Here is a 23959-nt window from a genome sequence, read left to right as displayed (position 1 = left end):
CCTTCTATACCAACTTTGGTGAGATGTTTTATCATGAGTGGATACGAATTTTGTCAGATCCTCTTTCAGCATGTATTGAGATGTTTGTATAGTTTTTATCCTTCCTTTGGTTAACATGGTGTTTGCATGTATTAATTTGCTGGTAGTGAGCCATCTTTGCATCCCTAGAATAAATCCTATTTGGTTTGGTGATTGATCTTTTAATGTATTTTTGAATGCAGTTTGCTAATATTTTGTTGAGGATTTTTACAACTATGCTTTTCAGGAATATTGGTGGGTAGTTGTCTTTTTTTTTTTTTTTGCTAGTGTCCTAATCTTCTTTTGGTAACAGTGTGATTTTGGCCTCATAGAAATGAATTTGTAAGCTTTCCTTCCTCTTCAATTTTTGGGAATAGTTTGAGAAGGATAGGTATTAACTCTTATTTCAATGTTTGAGTGGAATTCTCCTATGAAAACATCTTGGACTTTTGATTGTGTCTAGTTTTTGATTACTGATTCAATTGGTTACTAGTTGTTAGTCTGTTCAGATTTCTATTTTCTCCAGAACAGGTTTTAACATCGCGTGAGTCTAGGAACTTATCCATTTCTTCTAGGGTGTCAAATTTATTGCCATATAATTTTTTATACTTATCTTTTCAATCCTTTGTATTTCAGTGGTGTCACTTGTAACTTCTCTTTAAATTTCTATTTCTGATTTTGAGTCCTGTCCTTTTTATTCCTTGAAAAGTCTATGCAAATATTTACTCATTTTGTCTTCAAAGAATCAGTTCTTAGTTTCATTGTTCTTTTACATTTTTTTTTTAGTGTTTATTTCATATACTTGCACTGTGATTTAATTTTTTTCCTTATATTTTGTATCTTCTAACTTTTGCCGTTGGTCGGGGGCGGGCCTGCGCCGTGGCGCCTCGCGCTCATTGGCCGTGAGGACCGTCTTTCCGGGACGGGCAGCCTTTGGGCGCAGAAAGCGTAAGTCCGGCGGTTGCGCATAACTGCAGGCGCCGCCGCCGCTATATTCAACAGTAGTGTCCCGGGCGCCGCCGAGAGAAGCCGTACCTGCCGGCTCCTCCGTGCTTCGGTTCGGCGGCCCGGACAGGAGCGGCCCGCGCCGTCCCCTCCGCGCAGTGGGCCCGCGGAGAGCAGAGGTTGCGCGTGCTCGGCGGCGCCATCCTCGGCGCGCACGCGGGGGCGGCACCGACCTCGCTCCCAGCGTCGTGTCCCCGCCTCGCGCCTGCTGGGATCTCGGCGCTGCCTGCACTCGCCCCCTCTTGGCTCTCCCGCGACGGGTGGAGAGCGGCTGTCAGCATGGCCGCAGAGCCGCCCGTGGTGGAGATCAGCCCGGACTTGGAGCCGCTGCCCTGGCCGGACTTCAGAGAGCTCGGCGGAGAAGCGGCTCCCACTGCCGCGCATGTTCGTTGGAGGGTCCAGGTAGTGCCCTACTAAGGGGTGAAGGCGAAAGCGACAGGTTTGCGGGTGGGAGGTACGTGGCCGAGGTGCGCAGCGGGAACCCGACGGGGCGCGGGGACCACTGCCTCCGCGTGAAGGTGTCGGGGAGCCGCACGTGGGGGCGGCGGTGCACGTTGCTGGGCAGGCAGCTCGTGGCCCGCGGGGCTGGGAAGCGGCGAACGCGGGTGGTGGGTTCGCGGGGCCCGGCCGGGGGCTTAGAGTCCGCTCGCTCCGCCAGAGGGGCCGTCCGGAAAGGGAGGGAGGGAGCGGAGCAGGTGCACCCGGGGCAGACGTCCGAGCGGCCGGCGAAGTTCGCCGGGGCGGGGGGAGAGGGGTCCCGCCGGAGCCGCTGCTCCTACCGGGCCCGGGTGGTGAGGGTGGATGCTCTCCGCCCCGCGGCACGCGTCCCGCGTCCCGGGACGGTGCCGCGGGCGGAGGGGACAGGCCAGACCGCGCAGACGGGGAGGCCGGTGAGCGTTTTGCCATGTGTGGATTTTCTCGGCGGGGTCCTCGACGGCGCGGGCCGGACGGGCTGAGGTTCAAGTGTGACCTGAGGCGGGTGAGAGGCCGCCCGTAAGCAGCGCCTTTAGAATTAAAATTTTTCACGAGGCACCTCCCGTATGTTTTTTTTTTGAATGAAGTTTCTTCACTTTGGAACTGCCAGGGCATTTTCTTGTATTTAGAAATTCATATCTTTCTGTCTTTTCGGTTTGTAATCTTCAGCTGAGTAATTTATAACTCGCAACAGAGATTCTGAGACAGGGACTGTGGGTGTAGTCAGAGTAGCGTGAGGGCCTCTGGAAAAAGACCCCTACCAAAACTAGCAAATATTAAACAATTCAGCAAAGTCAGATTCACATTAATTCTCTAAAGTAAAATACCAAATTAGGAGTATAAGCATTCTTCAGTGAAGATGAGTTAAAACTAAAAAGCCAGGAGTAACCGGGACTGGAATGTATGTTTAAACATACCCCAGATAAGAAAATACCTCCACATAGGCCATATCTTCATTGTGTCAATTAAATGAGGCTGTTGTGAAATTTACTTCAGCCTTGACCTCCAATGAGTTCTGCACAGTGGTATAGAGGGCATGTCAAAGTGTGGGCAAAGGGTCTGTTTGTTTCTACGCAGAAGATCAAGGCCTAGCTTGGATACCCAGAAAATGAACTAAGATACGATATGAGGAGGAGCTTCCGGCATCAGCACTCTCTGGAGGACTCGTGCCGGGGGATGATCATCAAAAAGCCTCCACAGGGATCCGGACGATGCTGCGGTTGTGGCTGCATCCAGCCCACCATCTCCTGGACTTGCCATAAGAAGGAGGAGGGAGATGTCTAGGCTGGCATGTGCATACAGTGAGACAACGAATTTGACTGGATCTGTACTGTTGGAACTCAACCAGGAGTTGGGAGGGGTGCAAGTTGTAGCACCCCAAAATCTCATGACTATAGACTATCTATGGTTAAAAGAACATATGGGATGTGAACAGATCCCAGAAATGGGCTGCTTTAATTTGTCTGATGGTTCAAGTACAGTTGGAAAATATCCATCATATCATAGATAAATTTTCACAAATGCCTAGGGTGCCTAAATGGTTTTCTTGGCTTCACTGGAGATGGCTGGTAATTATAGATTTGCTTTGTTTATGTCACCGTATTCCTATTATGTCAATATGTGTGTGCAAATTAGTTAGTAGTTTAAAACCTATACATACTTAAGGTACTATACAAGAAGATATGTCAAAGAAATAATCAATCCTCCCAAGTTTCCTTCATATGCTACATCTATAGCTTTTCTTCTTCCTTCCTAATTACAAACTTTAAATAGAATTCGTGCCTCATATCGAATTTACCGAGTATCATAATTCCTCCAGGTGGTAAAGATACCTCGAGACAAGTGCTGGGCATAGAAGCCACAGGGCATAAATCTGCAAAGAAGTAAAAAGCTAACCTTTGCAAACAATATGGCTTCTCTCTCACTTACCAACTTTACATTTCCCTGTATGGCCCCGGAAGATGACTGGTTAGCCAGAGACGGGTAAGATTCCTCAAGGGAGGAACAACCTAAGACAGGCACAGTCGCAGGGGGGCCATCAGGTGAGAATTTGGGGATCAACAGAGGTGAGGCTCAGAACCTCACCCCCCCTGCTTTGAGAGAAATCTTCTGCATCCGTGGATGTCTTGCTGCCCTTGTCTAGCCTGGATTAATACTTAGTCCATAGGCACACACCTGATCATCTGATCATCTACATTTGCCTTCTTACAGCACTAAACTATGTTTTCTACCTTTATCTTGCATCTACCTACCACTTCAGCATTTTATTAAAAATAAAAATAATAATAATAATAGGAGAAATGTGGGATCAACATATAAATCAAGTACAAAAATCAAATGAATATTCATATTTGACCTGATGGTTTATAGGTCATATTGCATGATCAAAACCGAAAGTTTCTGTGATGACTGCCCTTGTACTGTTCACCATGTAAGAATTTATTCACTCTGTAAGAATTCGTTCACCATGTAAGAACTTGTTCGTTATGCTTCAGAAGATTGGAGACTGACGAGAATTAGGCTTGAGATGGATTAATGATTGTACATTGAGCATTGACCCCCCTATACTGAATTTTATTGTTGTTAACAACCATTTGATCAATAAATATGAGAGATGCCCTCTCAAAAAAAAAAAAAAAAAAAAAAAAAAAAGTGAACTAAATACCCAGCAAAAAGGGCTATTTTGCTAGTTATTTGAAAATATCCTAGAGGATCCAGCCACACAAAGGGATTTTATTGAACTTATGAAGAATGGGTAAGTTCAAAATGTGTTCATGTGGAATGATATCTAAGGCATATTTCTTTATAAAAGAAAGCAATGTAAGAGTAATAATGTTCAAAAATGGAATATAATGTTTCAACTCGATGTCATTTAAATCATGAATCTCTGTAAGAGTTCAAAAGAAACTAAAAGAATGTTATCTGGTTTCAGAGAAACTAGGTAAATAGAAGCAAGTAGGTAGAATTTCTGTATTTTCTGATTTGTTATACATTTGAATGTATGTCTTAATAAGTGAATAAAAAATTAATTCTGAAAATAAAAAAAAAAAAAAAAAAAAAAAAAAAATTTACTTCAGCCTGCTAAAAGGCCCAGTTTATCTTTAAATTTACCCAGATGCTGCTTTTCCTCCCCCAGCCCCTAATCAAGCAATGTGTATTACTTCATCCACAGACATAGTAAAAGGCAGGAAGCATCCTGTCTTAAAAATAAGATTGCATTTTTAACACCCTGGAAGTTAAGTAGCACGTGACTTCATTGTGTCAATTAAATGAGGCTGTTGTGAAATTTGTTTTAGCCCACTAAAAGGCCCAGTTTATCTTTTAACTTTGTCCAGATGCTGTTTTTCCTCCTCCAGCGCATAATCAAGTGATATATAACCTGGGCAATTAATATGGCAAGTAAGCCCAGCCACAGACAATATAGTAAAAGGCAGGAAGCATCTCATCTAAAAGATAAGATTGCATTTTAACACTCAGGAAGTTAAACCGATAAGATTCTATTTTTTTTTAAAGGTGTAATTGATGTACACTCCTATGAAGGTTTCACATAAAAAAGTGTGGTTACTACATTCACATACTATCTAGTCCCCCCCCCCCAAACACCATACGCCACTACAGTCACTGTCCATCAGTGTAGTAAGATGCCACAGATTCACTATTTGCCAAGAAATAATTAAATTGCTCTAACACCTGCAGTTAATTTTGCTCCCATAGTACTATATTTATATAGATATTTTGGCACTTACTATGTTCAATGTATTGTGTTATCTTCCCAAGGTGTTAAGTAGACTACTTTGTCCATTCATTTATATTGCCTTTGTAAAACTTAATGTCACATAATTTAATTGAAAATAATATTGGTTAAAACCAGCCTCAGCAATTAGACTATTTTGAGAAGAGATCAATTTTAATTAGAAAAGATGCTTAATTATATAATTATGTGTATTGCTCTTTAAAACACCATAGAATAAATTAAATAGAATAGTAGGTTTCTATAAAGAGATCTTTAGGGCTCACTTTGATCAATAATGAAGTTTACTTGTGATTAGTGTAACAGTCATTCAGTTTGTTTTTTAGACTTTTAAGTAGTTCCTTTAAGGCAGAGTTTTCCAAAGTGCACTGTGAGGAATCCAATCAGTTGGTTCTATTGAGATGCTGTGGCTACTGCTGGGTGCCTTCCCTGCCCCAAAGCACAGCCCTTTATTTATATTTTACTACACTGGGCTCCTTCCTAAAGAAGATTTTATTTAGGAAAGACTCTTCTGATGAAATTGTTTAAAATAATCGCTGAGTATAAATACTTCAACTTCATGCATATACTTACGGTTTTCCAAGATCTTACAAAAAGATATTCTCTCTTACTCCTTTATTACCACAAACTGCAGATCTGTAGTTTATAATGAATATGAGACTTGAAAAAGTTAAGCAGATGATATGTAATGGGCTTTGGGTATAGCAAGGAAGCTGTCTGTTCTCTGAATATTCTGTATCTGAATTTTAATTTTTGAATTGTTAGAATATCAGAAATTACTGGAATTGGTATAGAAATTATTAGGCTGAAGAATTTTCTATATTATGGCTTGTAAATTTTAATATGTGTAAGACTGATTCAGGACATGTAGGCTGGGGCTTGAAATTCTGATTTTCTTAAAAAAAAAAAAAAAAAAGAAAAAGCAGTTTCAGCGTTGCTGGACTGTGGGCCACGTTTTGAGAGTAGCAAGGAGCTAGCTGACTTTCCAAAGCCTATCGCCACATTTTAGGACTGCAGTCTTGGCCCTAGATAGCAGGCTTTCATTATTACAATAGACATTTGCTTAAACTGCCTGTTTCTCAACAGTCTGATTTATATTTTGCCATTTTAATAGAAATTTTTGGCTGTAGCTCCAGGAGTAGGGGGTGGGGGGCTCCCCTCCAGAAACAAATTCCAGTGAAACCAAAGTCAAGGGAAAGGGCAGGTTGGGAGAAATCATTGTTACTGCTCACAGCTCCAGGTGTCCTCTAGGCCACTGCACACATGCGCTTAATTTTATTTGGCTGATGCTGTTTTAGTTGGTATTGGTATAAGTACTGCTTTTTTTTTAAGCAATTGTTATTATCATAAATTAACAGCAATTATATGCCACAGCAGGTTAAGCTGTTAATTTTATCTGTAGCACATGTGAATTGAAAACCTAATTTGTGTAAACAACCAAAGAGTTATTTAGCTAAATAGCTTATACTCAAAAAGAAATAAATCAGTTTGGGGGTCATTAATTATTTTATTTAAAATACATAATATCAACCATTTTCATAGTCTTTTGGGCTTTTATAGGAAATTATAACTAAATCATAGATTTAAATAATAGTTTTTTAAGAAAACTCTCAGAGTTATTTACTTTTGATAAATGGAAATTAGTAATTAACTTTGTAGACCAGGACAGCAGAGCAGTTTTGGGGGAAAAATTACAATTTTTATTTAAACACAGAATAATTTTCATACTGTTAGTTATGTCAGCCCTACAGTATTTCACTTAATAATTGTCAGTAGTAGAAATTGCTGGAGGAATTACATTATTACAAAAGTGACTTTTAAAAATATTAGATTCATATTCCTTATCAAGTAGGTACTAACATTGCTATAAAAGTTTTCATGTGGAATTTATGTCAGATGTTGCAATCCTGAGTGGGAATAAACTTCCTTTATTTCTTCTGGTAGCATCCATTTTTTTTTTGTCTCAAAGATACTCTAATAGCGCTGATAGAAGCAGAAGAGTTGGAATTTACATTAAAAATAAATGTGAATAAAAAGCACTACACTACAACATTATAGCCTTGATTTTTCTTTACCAAATTCCAGAATCTAAAGGACAAAATTACTGACAAGGTCAAGAAAAAAATGAAAGAAAGAAAAAGAAAATGACACTGAGGTCTTGGTTTGAGAATATATGTATTCCATCCGTCCAGGTTGATGGTTGATTTCATTAGCAAATCTCATTGTTGTGCCATGTCTGTTCTTCTGCAGCAAAATGAATATTATATTCTCACAGGCTCTGTGTATCTATTTAATGTTGCATTAAATGAATACATACATATTTGTAGCTTTCTTTGGTTTATTTTTTACAATTTGTCTTTTAAGAAAAAAAATTGAATCAAATTGTTTCTCTTGTTAAATTGGTAAAAGCTTTTCAATTTATATTATAGATATGTTTCCTACTTTCTCTGAACTAAACAATTTTAAGTGGTTACTGTAAAATCATTCTAATTATGCTATAACTTTCTAAATTAATAGAATATATTACTGATTTTAAGCTTATAATTAATACTGAGCTTCTTAAGCATATGCTTTCCAATATATTTTTAAATGTAGGAGTGTTTTTTTAATTGCAAGAAAAATGTTAAACAAGTGTACGTATTATGCCAAATGTAAATGCCGCTACCTTTTGCAGTACTACAGATTGTATGCTGAGATCACTAAGGTTTGAATTTTCATAAAATAGGAAATTCAGAAATAACATTTCAGTGGCTACACACCAGAACAGTTCATTTAATAGTAGAAGAGGTTGCCTGACTCTGGGTTATGTATATGAGTTCAAATATGAATCAAACTGTATTGGATACCACTGTCATTTAATCTAGTCATTTTGAGGTCTGACAATAATTCACAAAATCTATTTGGTTTTTGGTAGTGTTCTCAAAAGTTGTCCTCACAACGACAATCTTGAAAGTAGAAAACCCTAAGGTTTGATGTAATATGGGTTGATTGTATGCCATTTGGAAATTACCTTTGTGGTAAAAAAATGGCCTCTGGCTTACTTGATGAAATCCTAATAAACATCTTAGTTATGTTTAACAACCGTAAACTGTTATAAGTATGTAGTTGATTAATGCATCATATTAAGTTAATTTGTACTTAGAACATTTGCATTTCATTATTCATAGTGGGTAACGTAAAAACTAGGAATTCCAGTATCTAGTAAGGGAAATACTAAAATAATTAGAGAGTAATACAGAACTAAATCAAGTAGGATGGGAAGGTTATGTGGGCCCAAATAGCCAGGCTTTTGAGAGAGGAGCATCCTGAAAGTGATGAGATTCAAACTGCTAATGAGGTAGGAAAGCAACGGGGTACAACATGACCATAAAGTGGGCGGTAGGAGAGTATAAATTTGGCATCTTTGGGAGACAGAGAAGAGGAAACCCAGCTGTAATGGAAGATACAATTTGCTACTGCCTGCCTATTTATTAAATATCAGATTGTAGCATTGCTAAATTTTAGTAGTATTAAGTCCAGATATATGGTATATTGAGATGCTGCCATTGTGGACCTTATTTTTTCTTGTATGACAAAATGGGAGATTGGAAATTCTTTTGATACTAATTTTACTGTCTTTTCTCCCCCACCAGTAACATAAAAATAAAACCTACCACAAAGTGTGTAAAGATTCATACTCTAAAATGAATCTCAATTGGTGTAAACTGAATGGGAAGATATCAATCTAGAAACTCTTAAGTTAGATTTCTTTACCATTTCTTGGTTAGAAATACCAAATTGAGGAATAAAAATCATCACAGATTGGGCTCCCACTTGCTGAATTAAGCAGGATAATAGAAGGCCCCCTAGAAAAGTAAGACAGGGACTGTTTTAAGTTTTAAAACGAGGTCTCCTTGAAGTGTTTGGACTTACGTATTAGTGTCGTCTTCATCTGACGTGGAGCCACAGTTGTCGCTTGCATACCGTTTTACTTACTCATCCATCAGAAGAACCTGAATGTAGAAAATGAAATAGGACTTTGGAATGTGAAAATGGACCATGTAACAAATATCCTGAGGATTGTTAGTATTTGTTTAAAGTCCCAGATGATTACCTTCTGGTGTAACTATTTACTAAAAGCAACACATTAGAAAAAATGTTTCAAAGCCAATAAATGAATACATACAACCCCAGATTAAATTGTAGAAGGTTTACCAGCAAGATGATTCATTTTCTGGATAACTTTCCTTATGTTATGACCCTAGCTGTGTTGAGGAAATGTTAAAAGAAACTTTCATAGGAAATCTATTACTTAATTTATATAAAGATGCTGTTTAGAAAATTACAGTACTGTCCAGTGTTCCATTACTGAAAAGTATAGAAGAAATTTCTCTTAACTTCTGAGCACCAGGGAAAGCTCTGGTGCTTGTTTGTAAACTACTTCGTATATGGAATGAAAATTTTGTAATTAGATCTTGTTTCCCAGTTCATGGGTTGCTGAGAAGCTAAGAGCTGAACCACCCACATTTTAGAGTTGTGCAAGGCCTTAGGTGTTTCTGTGGTCCAACTTACCTTGTGTTTCATCTTTCTTGCGTCCTCTTATTTTCCCTTTATTCATACTAATTTGTATTTTGAAAGCATTCTATTCTACTACTAATATTTCTGTAAGTTACATTAAATAATTTTGGAGTAAGATGGGATATAAATAACTATGTGAAGCTTATTTATTGCAAGGAGAAGGCGAGCAAATAAGAGGAGGAGCCTTTCTTCTTCCTTGTGTTCCCTTCCCGGCATCCTCCCTCCTTCATCTTGCACGAATTTCTTAAGTCATGGAGGACTGAACTCTTCTGTGCTTTCTCAGACGTGCAAGGAGGCAGGGAAATCCTTTCTGAAGCTTTTTGCTTGTACAGAGTTACCAGGTATAGTTTGTTGGGCTAAGTGTGCCCTACACGAAAGTGCCTGACCGAGAGAACAAGTAGGGCTAAAATACCTCCTAGAGAAGGAAAAGGTGACTTATTCTCATTTGTTGGCTCATAAAGGGTCTTTTTCTAACTCACAGGGTGATATTATTTGATTTTTGTCCCTGCCCTTTTGATTGAGTTATAAAGTAATACTAAAATTTGATGACTAATAATAATAGTTACCTTGAATGAAGCAAAATTTCAAATTTATTTTCTTTACCTGTATATTTCTATTCCATTACCCTCTAAATTTGACCATTTTGTGTTGAACTAAGATAGTCATGATCTTTGAAATATGATCTTTGAAAATAATTTTCTAATTTAAAATTTTGTTTTGTTATATACATTACATAATCAAAGCTACCTATTTAGTAAGAATTATATCGAATTTTCTATAAAGGAAATAAGGGTTGTGTTTGCATTCCAGGTAACAGTAGGATGTTTGAAGTATTTGATTTGTTCAGCTGGAACTGTTAACCAGTTAGTCACAGTTTTCTGAAAATTTGTTATTAATGTATCATCATAGTAAAGGTGGTGATTAGCAACTTGCATCAAGGTTATTCAAGACTGAATAAATACTCTTTTCAAATGACACACACAGGTAAGTGTTTGTAATGAAACCTGCTCTGAGATTCTGTACTCCTGCTACAGTCATATATACTTGGGTGTTATTTTTGTTGTTACTGATTTTATTGTCATTTTTTCTGTATCAGTACATTAGAATTTTATTTTGCGAACAGTAAATATAAACCTGATTATTTGATTTTTTAATGCTCACAGGTAAATATTGTAAGTTTTGTTTTTCTGAAGTACGAATTTAAAATGATGCCAGGAACAGCTTCTAGTTGTGTGACTTTTTGATTCGTGTAATTGAGATTTTTTTCTTAAAGATTGCCACATAAAATCAAAGTATCTTATTTTTCAGGAGCTTATCTTAATAAAAAAATAGGCTTATTATGCTTTGATTTTTGGTCTCTGATTACAACTTAGAAACTTCTACTTTCATAAAGCAGTTGAAATTTACAGACTTATTTTTATATTTTGGAGTTTTTGGACAGTTCTTAGTTGTTTATTTTTTAATTAATTAATTTTTTATTTTTTATTTTGTTATTAATCTACAATTACATGAAGAACATTGTTTACTAGGCTCCCCCTTCACCAAGTCCCCCCCACATACCCCATTAGTCACTGTCCATCAGCATAATAATATGCTGTAGAATCACTACTTTGTCTTCTCTGTGTTGCACAGCCCTCCCCATGCCCCCCCCCACATTATACATGCTAATCGTAATGCCCCCTTTCTTTTTCCCCGCCCTTATCCCTCCCTTCCCACCCATCCTCCCCAGTCCCTTTCCGTTTGGTAACTGTTAGTCTATTCTTGGGTTCTGTGATTCTGCTGCTGTTTTGTTCCTTCAGTTTTCCTTTGTTCTTATACTCCACATATGAGTGAAATCATTTGATACTTGTCTTTCTCCGCCTGGCTTATTTCACTGAGCATAATACCCTCTAGATCAATCCACGTTGTTGCAAATGGTAGGATTTGTTTTCTTTTGGCTGAATAATATTTCACTTTGTATATGTACCACCTCTTCTTTACGCATTCATCTACTGATGGACACTTAGGTTGCTTCCATTTCTTGGCTATTGTAAATAGTGCTGCAATAAACATAGGGGTGCATCTGTCTTTTTGAAAATGGGCTGCTGCATTCTTAGGGTAAATTCCTAGAAGTGGAATTCCTGGGTCAAATGGTATGTCTATTTTGAGCATTTTGAGGAACCTCCATACTGCTTTCCACAATGGTTGAACTGATTGACATTCCCACCAGCAGTATAGGAGGGTTCCCCTTTCTCCACATCCTTCCAGCATTTGTTCTTAGTCTTTTCTATGCTGGCCATCCTTACTGGTGTGAGGTGATATCTCATTATGGTTTTAATTTGCATTTCCCTGATAATTAGTGAGTGGAGCATCTTTTCATGTGCCTGATGGCCATCTGAATTTCTTCTTTGGAGAACTGTCTCTTCATATCCTCTGCCATTTGTTAATTGGGTTACTTGCTTTTTGGGTGTTGAGGCATGTGAGTTCTTTATGTATTTTGAATGTCAATCCTTGATCGGATCTGTCATTAATGAATATATTCTCCCATACTATAGGATGCCTTTTTGTTCTGTTGATGGTGTCCTTTGCCATACAGAAACTTTTTAGTTTGATATAGTTCCGTAAGTTCATTTTTGCTTTTATTTCCCTTGCTTGAGGAGATGCGTTCAGGAAGAAGTTGCTCATGCTTATATTCAGGAGTTTTTGCCTATGTTGTCTCCTAAGAGTTTTATGATTTTATGACTTACATTCAGGTCTTTGATCCATTTTGAGTTTACTTTTGTGTATGGGGTTAAACAATAATCTAGTTTCATTCTCCTACATGTAGCTGTCCAGTTTTGCCAACACCAGCTGTTGAAGAGGCTGTCATTTCCCCATTGTATGTCCATGGCTCCTATATCATATATTAATTGACCATATATGTTTGGGTTTATATCAGGGCTCTCTAGTCTGTTCCATTGGTCTATGCGTCTGTTCTTGTGCCAGTACCAAATTGAGACACTAAGTTTGTCTGTTTTCCAGACTATTTTGCAGAGTTAACATAAGAAATTCAATGCTTTGATTCTTTCCCAGAATAGTAGTTTCTTGGTTTGGGAGCATATCAGTTAAGGTTGCCTGTCCTGCTTTCAAGATGGGGCTCAGTTATTGTCTGTTAAATATTAAGTTAAGAATCTTCTTAACTTCTTGAGTGTTAAAATGCAATCTTATCTTTAAGGTGGAATCCTTCCTGCCCTTCACTGTATTTTTTATGGCTGGGCCTGCCTGCTATATTAATTGCCCAGGTTATATATGACTTGATTAGGAGCTGAAGGAGGAAAAGCAGCATCTGGGCAAAGTTAAAGAAGATAAGCTGGGCCTTTTAGCAGGCTAAAGTAAATTTTACAATGGCCTGATTTAATTGACACAATGAAGACATGGGCTATGCTGAGCTACTTTCTTATCTGGGGGATGTTCAAACATTCCAGGCCAGGTTACTCCTGGCTTTTTGGTTTTAACTAATCTTCACTGAAGAATGCTTATATTCCTAGTTTGATATTTTACTTTAGAGAATTAAAGTGACTCTGTCTTTGCTGAATTGTTTAATACGGAGTTTTGGTAGGGGTCTTTTTCCAGAGGCCCTCACCCTACTCTGAGTACGCCCACAGTCGTTGTCTCAATATGACAGCTAATTATTTTTGCTACATTAAATGTTAATATAAATTGAGTTGCAAATGGGCATAACATCCTCATTTCCAAATTGTAGATTTTATCATGTGCCTGAAAACCCTCCTGAAACGGCAAAGCATTATACACAATGAGTATTTTTTACATTAAATGATTAAGAATTACAGGAAATAATACTTTACTTCCTGGCTTAAACTCTCCAAGGGCCCAAGGGCCAAATCTAGAGCAGGCAGGTAGCCTAGCGCAAGTAAATGCCTCCACCTACCCCAAGCCCATCCCAACCCTCTACACCAGTTTACATTCCGAGAAGCAGTGTACCCAGGTTTCTTTTCCAGTACATCCTTGCCAAAACTTGTCTCTTGTTTTGTTTTGTTGACACTGGCTATTCTGACTGGTGTGAGGTGACATCTCATTTGGTTTTGATTTGGATTTCCATGATGACTAGTGATGTGAGCATCCTTTCATGTGCTTGTTGGCCATCTGTATGCCTCCTTTTGAAAAATGTTTGTTCAGGCCCTTTGCCCAGCTTTTTATCACATTGTTTTTCATTTGTTTTTTTGGTGTTGAGTTGTATGAGTTCTTTATACATTTTTGGTATTAGCCCCTTATCAGATACATCATTGGCAAACACATTCTCACATTCACTAGGTTGTCTTCTCACATTGTTGATGGCTTCCTTTGCTGTGAGGAAGCGTTTTAGTTTGGTGTAGTCTCACTGGTTTATTTTTGCTTTTTGTTTTCCTTGCTGGGGAGACGTATCTAGAAACAAACTCTAATGCCAGTGTTCAAGAGTTTACTGCCCATGCTTTCTTCTAGAAGTTTTATGGTTTCTGCTCTTACTTTAGGTCTTTAAACCAGTTGGAGTTTACTTTGTGTGTGGTGTAAGACAGCAGTGCAGTTTCATTCCATTGTATAAGGCTGTCTTGTTCTCCCAGCACCATATTTGGAGACTGTCTTTTCACCATTGTGTATTCTTGCTTCCTTTGTCATATATTAACTAACCATATAAGTGTAAGTTTATTTCTGAGCCATCTATTCTGTTCCATTGATCTGTGTCTATTTTTGTGCCAGTACCTACTCTTTGATTACTGCAGCTATACAGTACAGTTTGAAGTCAGGGAGCATGGTCCCTCTAGCTTTATTCTTTCTCAAGATTTCTTTTGCTATTCGGGGTCTTTTGTGGTTCTGTACACATTTTATGTTTATTTCTCTAGTGTTGTAAAAAAAATGCCATTGGTATTTGATTGCATTGTACCTGTAGATTGCTTGGGGATATTAAGGTCATTTTAACCATATTGATTATTCCCGCCCATGAGCATGGAATAGCTTTTTTACGTATTTGTGTCATCTTCAGTTTCTTTCATGAGTGTGTCATAGTTTTCAGAGTGCAGTCTTTCTCCTACTTGGTTAGATTTATGTCTGAGAACTTCATTCATTTTTATTATTTTTTATTTATTTATATTTGTTTTGTTATTAATCTACAATTACATGAAGAACATTATGTTTACTAGGGTCTCCGCTTCACCAAGTCCCTCCCACAAACCCCATTATAGTCACTGTCCATCAGTGTAGTAAGATATAGAATCACTACTTGTCTTCTCTGTTGCACAGCCCTCCCCATTCCCCCCTCATATTACACATGCTAATCGTAATGCCCCCTTTCTTATTCCCCCCACGCTTATCCTGCCCTTCCCTCCCATTCTCCCCAGTTCCTTTCCCTTTGGTAACTGTTAGGCCATTCTTGGGTTCTGTGAGTCTGCTGCTGTTTTGTTCCTTCAGTTTTTGCTTTGTTCTTACACTCCACAGAGGAGTGAAATCATTCGCTAGTTGTCTTTCTCCACCTGGCTTATTTTAGTGAGCATATCAGCCTCTAGCTCCATCCATGTTTTTCCAAATGGTGGTAGGATTTGTTTTCTTCTTACGACTGTATGATATTCCATAGTGTATATGTACCACCTCTTCTTTATCCATTCATCTCCTGATGGACACTTAGGTTGCTTCCATTTCTTAGCTATTGTAAATGGTGCTGCGATCAACATAGGGGTGCATGTCTCTTTCAAACTGGGCTCCTGCATTCTTAGGGTAAATTCCTAGGAGAGGAATTCCTGGGTCAAATGGTATGTCTATTTTGAGCATTTTGAGGAACCTCCATACTGCTTTCCACAATGGTTGAACTGATTGACATTCCCACCAGCAGTGTAGGAGGGTTCCCTTTTCTCCACATCTTCACCAACATCTGTTGTCTGTCTTTTAGATGGTAGCCATCCTAAGCGGTGTGAGGTGATACCCCAGTGTGGTTTTAATGTGCAGTTCTCTGATGATCAGCGATGTGGAGCATCTTTTCATGTGCCTGTCTGCCACCTGGAATTGCTTCTTTGAAGAAGTGTCTGTTCAGATCCTCTGCCCATTTTGTAATTGGATTATTTGTTTTTTGTGTGTTGAGGTGCGTGAGCTCTTAATACATATTTTGGATGGCAACCCCTTATCGGATATGTTATCTATGAATATATTCTCCCATACTGTAGGATGTCTTTTTGTTCTACTGATGGTGTTCAAACAGAATCTTGTACCCCCTGCCATTTCATTCCAATTCTAATTTTTTTATTTTCCAGAACACCAACTGACTGAGAAAACTGTTATGAAGCAGAGAAGATGTGATACAGGAACATCGAGCCTAAGCTGAGAAGTGAGATGGTGTGGAGACTGGTAGGTAGTGTCTTTCCATGTGCTGCTTCCAAGGGTCATAGCGAAAAAAGGTTGCTAAGGAGATAAAGCCGGGGGTATTGACATCACCTAGTATCGGTGGAGCCACCTAGCCACTAGCCATTAATGGGAAGGCTAGCATGCGGCACTGTTATCTTTCCTGCGGAGTTAGACGTGCAGCATCCCCCGTTTGCAGTTCTGTCAGACCCTGTGTGGGACTGTCCTGGCACCGGCGGGGGTGGACCTGAGAGCTCTGCCATTCCTGCTGGGCTGTCCCAGCATCCCTCTCAGAACAAGGCCTCAGCAGTGCTCCTGGTAGAGAGAGAGAGAGAGAGAATTGCACTCAAGACATGGGCGGTGTTTTTCTGTAGCTCCATGAGCATGTTCCTGATGTTTGTTTTGAGATCTGTTTCAGGAAGATTGATTTGAGCCCTGTTACCAGGTTCCTTTGACAGTTCATATTTTTGGTGGTGCCATCTAGCTCCCAGAAGATTTACTTTCTGGAGCTGCTCAGCCCTTTGGGGGGATGGCAGGGGTCACAGGAGTGGTGCTGGTGCCCTCCCCTGCCGGGAGGAAAGAGGTCTCTCCTGCTTCCCGGTCTCAGTGCCCGTCTCCACTGCCAGGGCCAGTTTGTGGAGCACGCAGTGAGAAGCTGCCGTAGGTGGGGCCGTCCTCTCGCTGGCCTGGTGCGATGGTGGGGGCCGCCGGTTAGCAAGCCAGTCCCGGCGGGGAGGCAGGCTGTGTATCAGTCACAGCAAGGTAGGGGGCCTCGGAGCTGCGAGGCCAGCCAGGGGGATGGAGTGACTGGAGCTCCTAAAAGTTCCCCCGCCTGCCGGGCAGAGTGCCCCCGGGCAGTTAGCGCACCTGTCCTTTCTCCTGAGTGGCAAGCTCTGGAAGCCTTGTCCCATTAGCAACTGTCTCGCTGTTGGAAAGTCTCTCAGACTGCCCACCTTTCTTTTGTCCCACAGCAGCCGGATGTGTATCCCTCTGTTGTCCCACAAGTGGCTGGAATCTCAAGTCTCTGGAAGTATTCTGCCTGTCTTGGCTTTCCAACCCCACCGATCCTCCAGAGCGCACCACGTGTGGTAGGTCTGTGCTCCCAGAGCACATCTCCAGGGCTGGGTGTTCAGCAGTCCTAGGCCTCCGCCCCCCTCCCCGGTTCTGTTTCTCTTCCTCCCTCCTATGAGCTTGGGTGTGGGAAGGGCTTTGGGGTCCCTCTGGATCACGGCTTTGTAGGTCACCCTTCTCCTTGAGGTGACAGCCTGCCACAGCAGCCTTCTACCCTGCTGCTCCTCCAGGATTTGGTGTAGTTGTTCTGTTTCCATATTGTACGTATGTATGTGGTTCTGGGAGGAGGTTTCTGCCTCCCCTCTCACGCCACCGTCTTCAATCCCATCAACCCATCTTTTTTTTTTTTTCTTTCAGTTTCACTTGTGTAGGGTACCTTTAAGTGGTTTGTCTGTGTCCTTGGATCTCAAGTGAGTCTCCATAAGGGAGCACGTAGATGATCTTGAGTGAGCGATAGCTTTGTTTAGTATTATGATTTCCTGTCTACCTACCTACTATCTATTTATCCATCTATCCATATCTATCTATCTATGTATCTATCTAATCTATCATCTATCTATATCTATCTACTATCTATGTATCTAATTAACCTATCTAATCTATCATCTATATGTATGTATATCTATATAATCTATCAATCATCTATGTATGTATCTATTTTCTCAGTTTTGTCAGTGTTCTGTCACTAGGTGCACATTCATTCCTTGACCTTCCCAATTTAGCATGCAATCTGATTCCAGTGAGTCCCAGACTAAGACATATGCATACACATATACAGTAATGGCTTAGTGTGATGTCACATTTCCTCCTTGTATTGACCTGCTTCACTGAAAGTCAGCATTTCTCTTGGATTTTTTTATACAAGTTCACATATATGTAAATGGAAAATTCACCACCCATATGCTGCGTGCTCGGGTCCCACCGGGCCATGGTTTGTATCTTACCCCCTTCGTGAGGCGCTAGGGTCTCGCAGATGTAGATGTAGCTTGGCTGTTGTACTGTATCTTCTGGTCTCTCTTTTAAGAATATTTGTATTTGTTGTATTTTCAAAAATATATGTGGTTTTGGGAGGAGATTGCTGCTGCTCTACTCACGCCACCATCTTCGTTCCTCTTCCCTTTGTGTCTTGATTGGTGCATTTCTTGCATTTGCATTCAGAGTAATTATTGATAGATCTTATCTTATTTCCATTGCAGGCTTTGGATCCGTGGGTACCATAGGTTCAAGGATAGCTTCTTTGCTATCTCATCATCTAACATTAACTCACTTATGCTGTTATAAACACAGTGTGATGATTCTTTATTTTCCTCCCTTCTTTTTCTACCTCCTCCAGTCTCTGTGTGTTAGGTGTTTAATTCTGTATGCTTGTGTCTCCCTTAACTCCTTTTGTGGATAGCTGATTTTATTTTTTGCCTTTAGTTAGTATTTGTTGTGCTTTCTTTGGTGTGATTTTATTTTCTCTGGTGACATCTATTTAACCTTAGGAGTACTTCCATCTAAAGCAGTTCCTTTAAAATACACTGTAGAGGTGTTTTGTGGAAGGTAAATTCCCTCAACTTTTGCTTATCTGGAAATTGTTTAATCCCTCCTTCAAATTTAAGTGATAATCTTGCTGGATACAGTATTCTTGGTGCAAGGCCCTTCTGTTTCATGCATTATATATATCATGCCATTCTCTTCTGGCCTGTAAGTTTTCTGTTGAGAAGTGTGATAATAGCCTGATGCGTTTTCCTTTGCAGGTAATCTTTTTTCTCTAGCTTCTTTTACTACCCTGTCCTTGTCTTTGATCTTTGCCATTTTAATTATTATGTGTCTTGGTGTTGTTCTCCTTGGGTCCCTTATGTTGGGAAATCTGTGGGTTTCCATGGTCTGAGACTATTTCCTTCCCCAGCTTGAGGAAGTTTTCATCAATTTCTTCAATGACACTTTCTATCCCATTTTCTCTCTTCTTTTGATACCCCTATAATGCGAATATTGTTCCATTTGCATTGGTCACACAATTCTCTTAGATATTCTTTCATTCCTATAGATCTTTTATCTCTCTCTGCCTCAGTTTCTCTGTATTCCTGTTTTCTATTCCATCAACAGTCTCTTGTACCTCATCCAGTCTGCTCTTAGGTCCTTCCATTGTTTGTTTCATTTCTGTTGTCTCCCTCCAGAATTCATCCCTTAGCTATTGCATATTTCTCTGCAACTCCATCAGCCTGCTTATGACTTTTATTTTGAATTCTTTTTTAGGAAGACTGGTTATACTGGTCTCACCAGGCGCTCTCTCTGGCATTTGAGTGATTTTGGACTGAACCAGATTGTTCTTCCTTTTCATGGTGATAAAAGTGGTCATTGGTGAGTGGTATGTGTGTCAGGTGGGAGAACAAAGTCCCTTCCTATTTTCTGGTCACCTTGCCCTTCTCTGCTTCCTGTGCCGGTTAACTGCACACAGGAAGCAGTCTCTAGGTTAATCCCCTGAGCTACCTTGGTTGGGTCGGCCCTCAGGATAGCCTTAGGCACTGGCCGTGGTTGCAGGCGAGCTGCATGTGTTCTCCTGCAAGAAAGGCGCCCCTTTGTGACTTCCGGACTTTGCGCCGGCTTCATTAAGCTTGTGCCAGGCAGCTGCTGCGCACAGGGGGCAGTTTCTGAGTCTGACTCATTTAGCTGTGCGCTGGGAGAAGATTCAGTGTGGTTGCTGTGAGCGGGGCTGCTCCCCTGCGCGTCTGCAGCAATGGTGTGTCAGCAGTTTGCTTGCAGTGCCTACTGGGGGGAATGAACAGGCTGCTTATCGCTGTGATGGGCTTCGGAGCTGTGTTGCTACCCAGGGGGTTAGGGCGCCTGAAGTTCCTTCACATTCCCAGCCTCCTTTTCTGAGTGTGCCAGGACGATTTAGTCCACCTGTTAAACCCTTGTCCCCTTAAGACTTTTAAAGTGCACACTTTTCTTTTGTTCCAGGGCAGCCGGCTGTGGGGACCTGTTCATGGTCTCCTTCTCGGAATTTACCTTTTCCATTTCTGTCATATCCCGTACACCGTGCAGTGTGGGTCTGTGCTCCCAGTGTAGATTACTAGGGCTGGTTGTTTAGCAGTCCTGTGCTTCCACTCCCTCCCCAGCCTGATTCTTTTCCTCGCCCCAGTGAGCTGGGGTGGGGGGAGTGCTCTGGTCCCACCGAATTGCAGCTTTGTATCTTACCCTTTTTGTGAGATGCTGAGTTTTCGCACATGTAGATGTAGCCTGGATGTTGTACTGTATCTTCTGGTCTCTCTTTTAGGAGTAGTTGCATTTGGTGCATTTTCCAAATCTGTATGGTTTTGGGAGGATATTTCTGCCACCCTACTCATGTCGCCATCTTGAGTGAGTCCCCTCGTGGTTTTAATTTGCATTTGCCTGATGATTAGTGATGTGTCACATCTTTTCATGTGACTGCAGGCCATCTGTATGCCCTCTTTGGAAAATGTCTATTCAGGTTCTCTGCCCATACTTAATGGGTTCTTTGTTTTGTGGTATATTTATCCAATATATATTGGATGTCAGCCCCTTATCAGATACATCACTTTCAGATATGTTCTTCCTTACAGTAAGTTGCCTTTTCATTTTGTTGATGTTGTCCTTTACTGTACAGAAACTTTTTAGATCGATGAAGCCCCTCTTGTTTATTCTTTCTTTTCTTTCCCTTGCCTAGGGAGGTGTGTCGAGAAAAAATTTACTCTTGCTGATTTTCAAGAGATTCATGCCCATCTTTTCTTTAAAAAGCTTTGTGCTTTCATGCCTTTACATATTTAATCCATTTTGAATTCAGTTTTGTGCATGATGTTAGACAGTGATGCAATACCATTCTCCTGCATGTAGCTGTCTGGTTTTCCCAGGACCATTTGTTGAAGAGACTCTTTTCTCCATTGTATATTCTTGCCTCTTTTGTCATATTTTAACTGACCATATACGTGTGGGTTTATTTCTTAGTTATCTGTTCAGTTCCATTGATTCATATATTCTTGTGTCAGTACCATACTGTTTAATTCACTGCAGCTTTGTAGTATAGCTCTTTACCTCCAGCATTGTTCTTCATTGTCAAGATTTCTTTGACTCTTCAGGGTCTTTTGAGGTTGCATATAAATTTTAGGATCTTTTGCTCTAGTTGAGTGAAAAATGCCATTGGTGTTTTGATAGGAATTGCATTGAATCTATAGGTTGCTTTGGATAATATGGCCATTTTAACAATATTCATTCACCCTATCCAGGAGCACGGGATAGCTTTCCATTTATTTGTGTCTTCCTCAATTTCTCTCATCCGTGTCTTAGAGTTTTGAGAGTACAGGTCTTTATCTGCCTTGGTTGAATTTTATTCCCAGTGATTTTATCCTTTTTGAGGCAATCATAAATGGGATTCTTTCTTAAATCTCTTTCTGGTAGTTCATTTGGATGTGTAAATGTGGCAGATTTTTGCGCATTGGTTTTATTTGCTGTGACTTTTACTGGGTTCATTTATTAATTCTAGTAGTTTTTGGATTCAGTTTTTAGGGTTTTCTCAGTGTCATGTCACCTGTAAGTAGGGGCAATTTTACTTCTTCCTTACCAACCTGGATCCCCTTTACTTGTCTGGTTGCCGTCTTTCAGGACTATGTTTAATAAAAGTGGTGACACTGAGCATTCTTGTCTTGTTCCTGACCTTAGAGGAAAAGCTTTTCAGCTTTTTGAAATTCAGTGTGATGGCAGCTGTGAGTTTGTCATAGATGGCCTCTGTTATGTTGATGTATGTTCCCTCTATACACACTTTGTTGAGTTTTTAGCATAAAAGCATGTTGGGTTTTGTGATCCTTTTTAGTACCTATTGTGGTGACGATAGTTTTTATCCATCCTTTTGTTAATGGGATGTGTCACATTGATTTGCAGATATTTCACCATCTTTGCATCCCTGGAATAAATCCTACTTGTTCTTGGTTAATAAGTTTTGTAATGTATTTTTCTCTTCAGTTTGCTAATCTTTTTGAGGATTTACACAAATGTGTTCACCAAGGATGGTGGTGTCTTAGTGTTCCTTTTTTGTACTGTTTTTGTTGGATTTGGTGGTGGGATGATGCTGATCTAATAAAAAGGCGTGAAGTTTTCCTTTTCAAGGTTTAGAAGTAGTTTGAGAAAGGTAAATATTAACTGTACTTTCAATGTTTGGTGGAAGTAATTTTGAAAGCCATCTGGTCCTTGACTTTGTAAAGAGTGGTCTTTTTTTTTTTTTTTGATTATCAGTGCAGTTCCTTACTGTCAATCTGTCAGTGGAGATTTTCTATTTCTTCTGTCTGGTTCAGTTTTGGAATATTGTGCATTTCTAGGAGACTTTTATAACGGCGTCTTGCAGTCCTTTGTGCTTCTGTTGTGTCAGTTGTCACTTTCATTTCTGACCTGAGTTGTCTGTTCATTTACACACGGACGTCCCTTTGCCTCGTCTCCACTTGTTGATGGTGGTGGACTCTAAATAAGAAAATGGAAGAATAAAGTCTAAAGGCCCTGTTTTCTGTGTGGAAGTGCTTTCATTTCTTTGGCGAGGTTCAAGTTTCTGTAATTTGTTGGGTCCATTGTGAACTCTCTTCTATTTCATTTATTTGTGAGCATTCATTTATTTTATTTTTATTTTATTGATCAGGAGAAAAGAAGTGCAATTTATAGTGTGGCTTGATATTTAAATCAGAAGTTTCATCTTAACACACCTGCCCAATAGAAGGGTGAATGACCTGGGGAAACCTCTGGTAGGTGTTTGTTCTAGACATCAACATCAAGACAGCTGGGTTTTTTAAATGGAGGGTGTCAAGCACACATTTGGTTTTGCCTGGTAAAGCAGGTGATTAGAACTAGTTGAGTTTTAGGTGCTTGAAAATATTCAGGCTAATGAAGACAGGTTTACAGATCAGGATAATACTGTAGAATGGAAATACAATTTGTTCACTTAATCTAGTGCAGTTTTATGACTATCTAATATGTAAGTTGCTTCCCTCCTGAAATTGGACTTACATGCTTGGCAAGTCTGTTATCCACTTGCAGCCAGGAGGATCTTTGTTGTTGGAGCACAGATAACAAACAGGGCAACTAGGAAGACGTGTTATTTTTTTCTAGAAGTTTGGTAGTTAGTTTGATGATTTTTTTAATAGCAAGGCAAAATCTAATTTCTCAGTCATCTTCTGGATCCATTAGGATGAAATAGCTGCTTTGGACAGTTACCATGAAGTCTCAGTCAAGGGCTGTCAAGTTCTGTTCCTTCAGTGGTTTCTATCAGGGCAGAGAAGGTGTCAGTGCTTCTGTGGTTGGGAGACTTCTTGTTTGGGGCCATTCTGATGCCGGGGTTCTTGTTCATGAAGCCGAAGAATGAGCTTCATGAACACACAAGGTACAGGCTTTTATTTAGAGATAAAGCAAAAGGACAGAGCTCCTGGCTCACACCAGGAGGGGACAAGAGAGTCCCTGTGTGTATTCATTTTAAATATGTTCCTTTAATTATTGTAGCTGTGCAATTAAGCTTGAAATTTTAACATTTGAGTTCAACTTTTTCTTTATCATTGTATAGATGAACAGGTGTTCAAATGAGTTGTCAGTTCCTGCAATATATTGTGGTAAGGTTATTGTTGGGATTACTTGGGGTCTCTAAGTCAATTTGAGGAAAATGGACATCTTAGTAATGGAATTTTGATCATGGACAGTATATCTCTGTTGTTTTTTCTTTCATTGCTGTCAGAAATGTTTCACATGTTTTTCCCCAGAGATCTACAA

The 23959-nt window shown here is 39.9% G+C and overlaps 1 protein-coding gene across 1 annotated transcript in view; it reads left to right on the top strand.

Annotated features, from left to right (window-relative positions):
* Window positions 1-1036: 1036 nt before the first annotated feature.
* LOC140846900 (bromodomain adjacent to zinc finger domain protein 2B-like) overlaps window positions 1037-23959 on the top strand; it is a 156628-nt gene continuing 133705 nt past the window's right edge. The window contains exons 1-3 of the mRNA XM_073225100.1: window positions 1037-1477; window positions 16060-16153; window positions 17119-17235. Coding sequence (XP_073081201.1) covers window positions 16139-16153; window positions 17119-17235 — 132 coding nt within the window. The 5' untranslated portion in view covers window positions 1037-1477; window positions 16060-16138. The remainder of the gene's footprint in view (window positions 1478-16059; window positions 16154-17118; window positions 17236-23959) is intronic.

The sequence above is a fragment of the Manis javanica genome, chromosome 16 (assembly GCF_040802235.1).
Source record: "Manis javanica isolate MJ-LG chromosome 16, MJ_LKY, whole genome shotgun sequence".
In the NCBI taxonomy this organism is placed as follows: Eukaryota; Metazoa; Chordata; class Mammalia; order Pholidota; family Manidae; genus Manis; species Manis javanica.
Note: the sequence above shows the minus strand (reverse complement) of the source record. Positions and strands in the feature narration are given on the sequence as shown.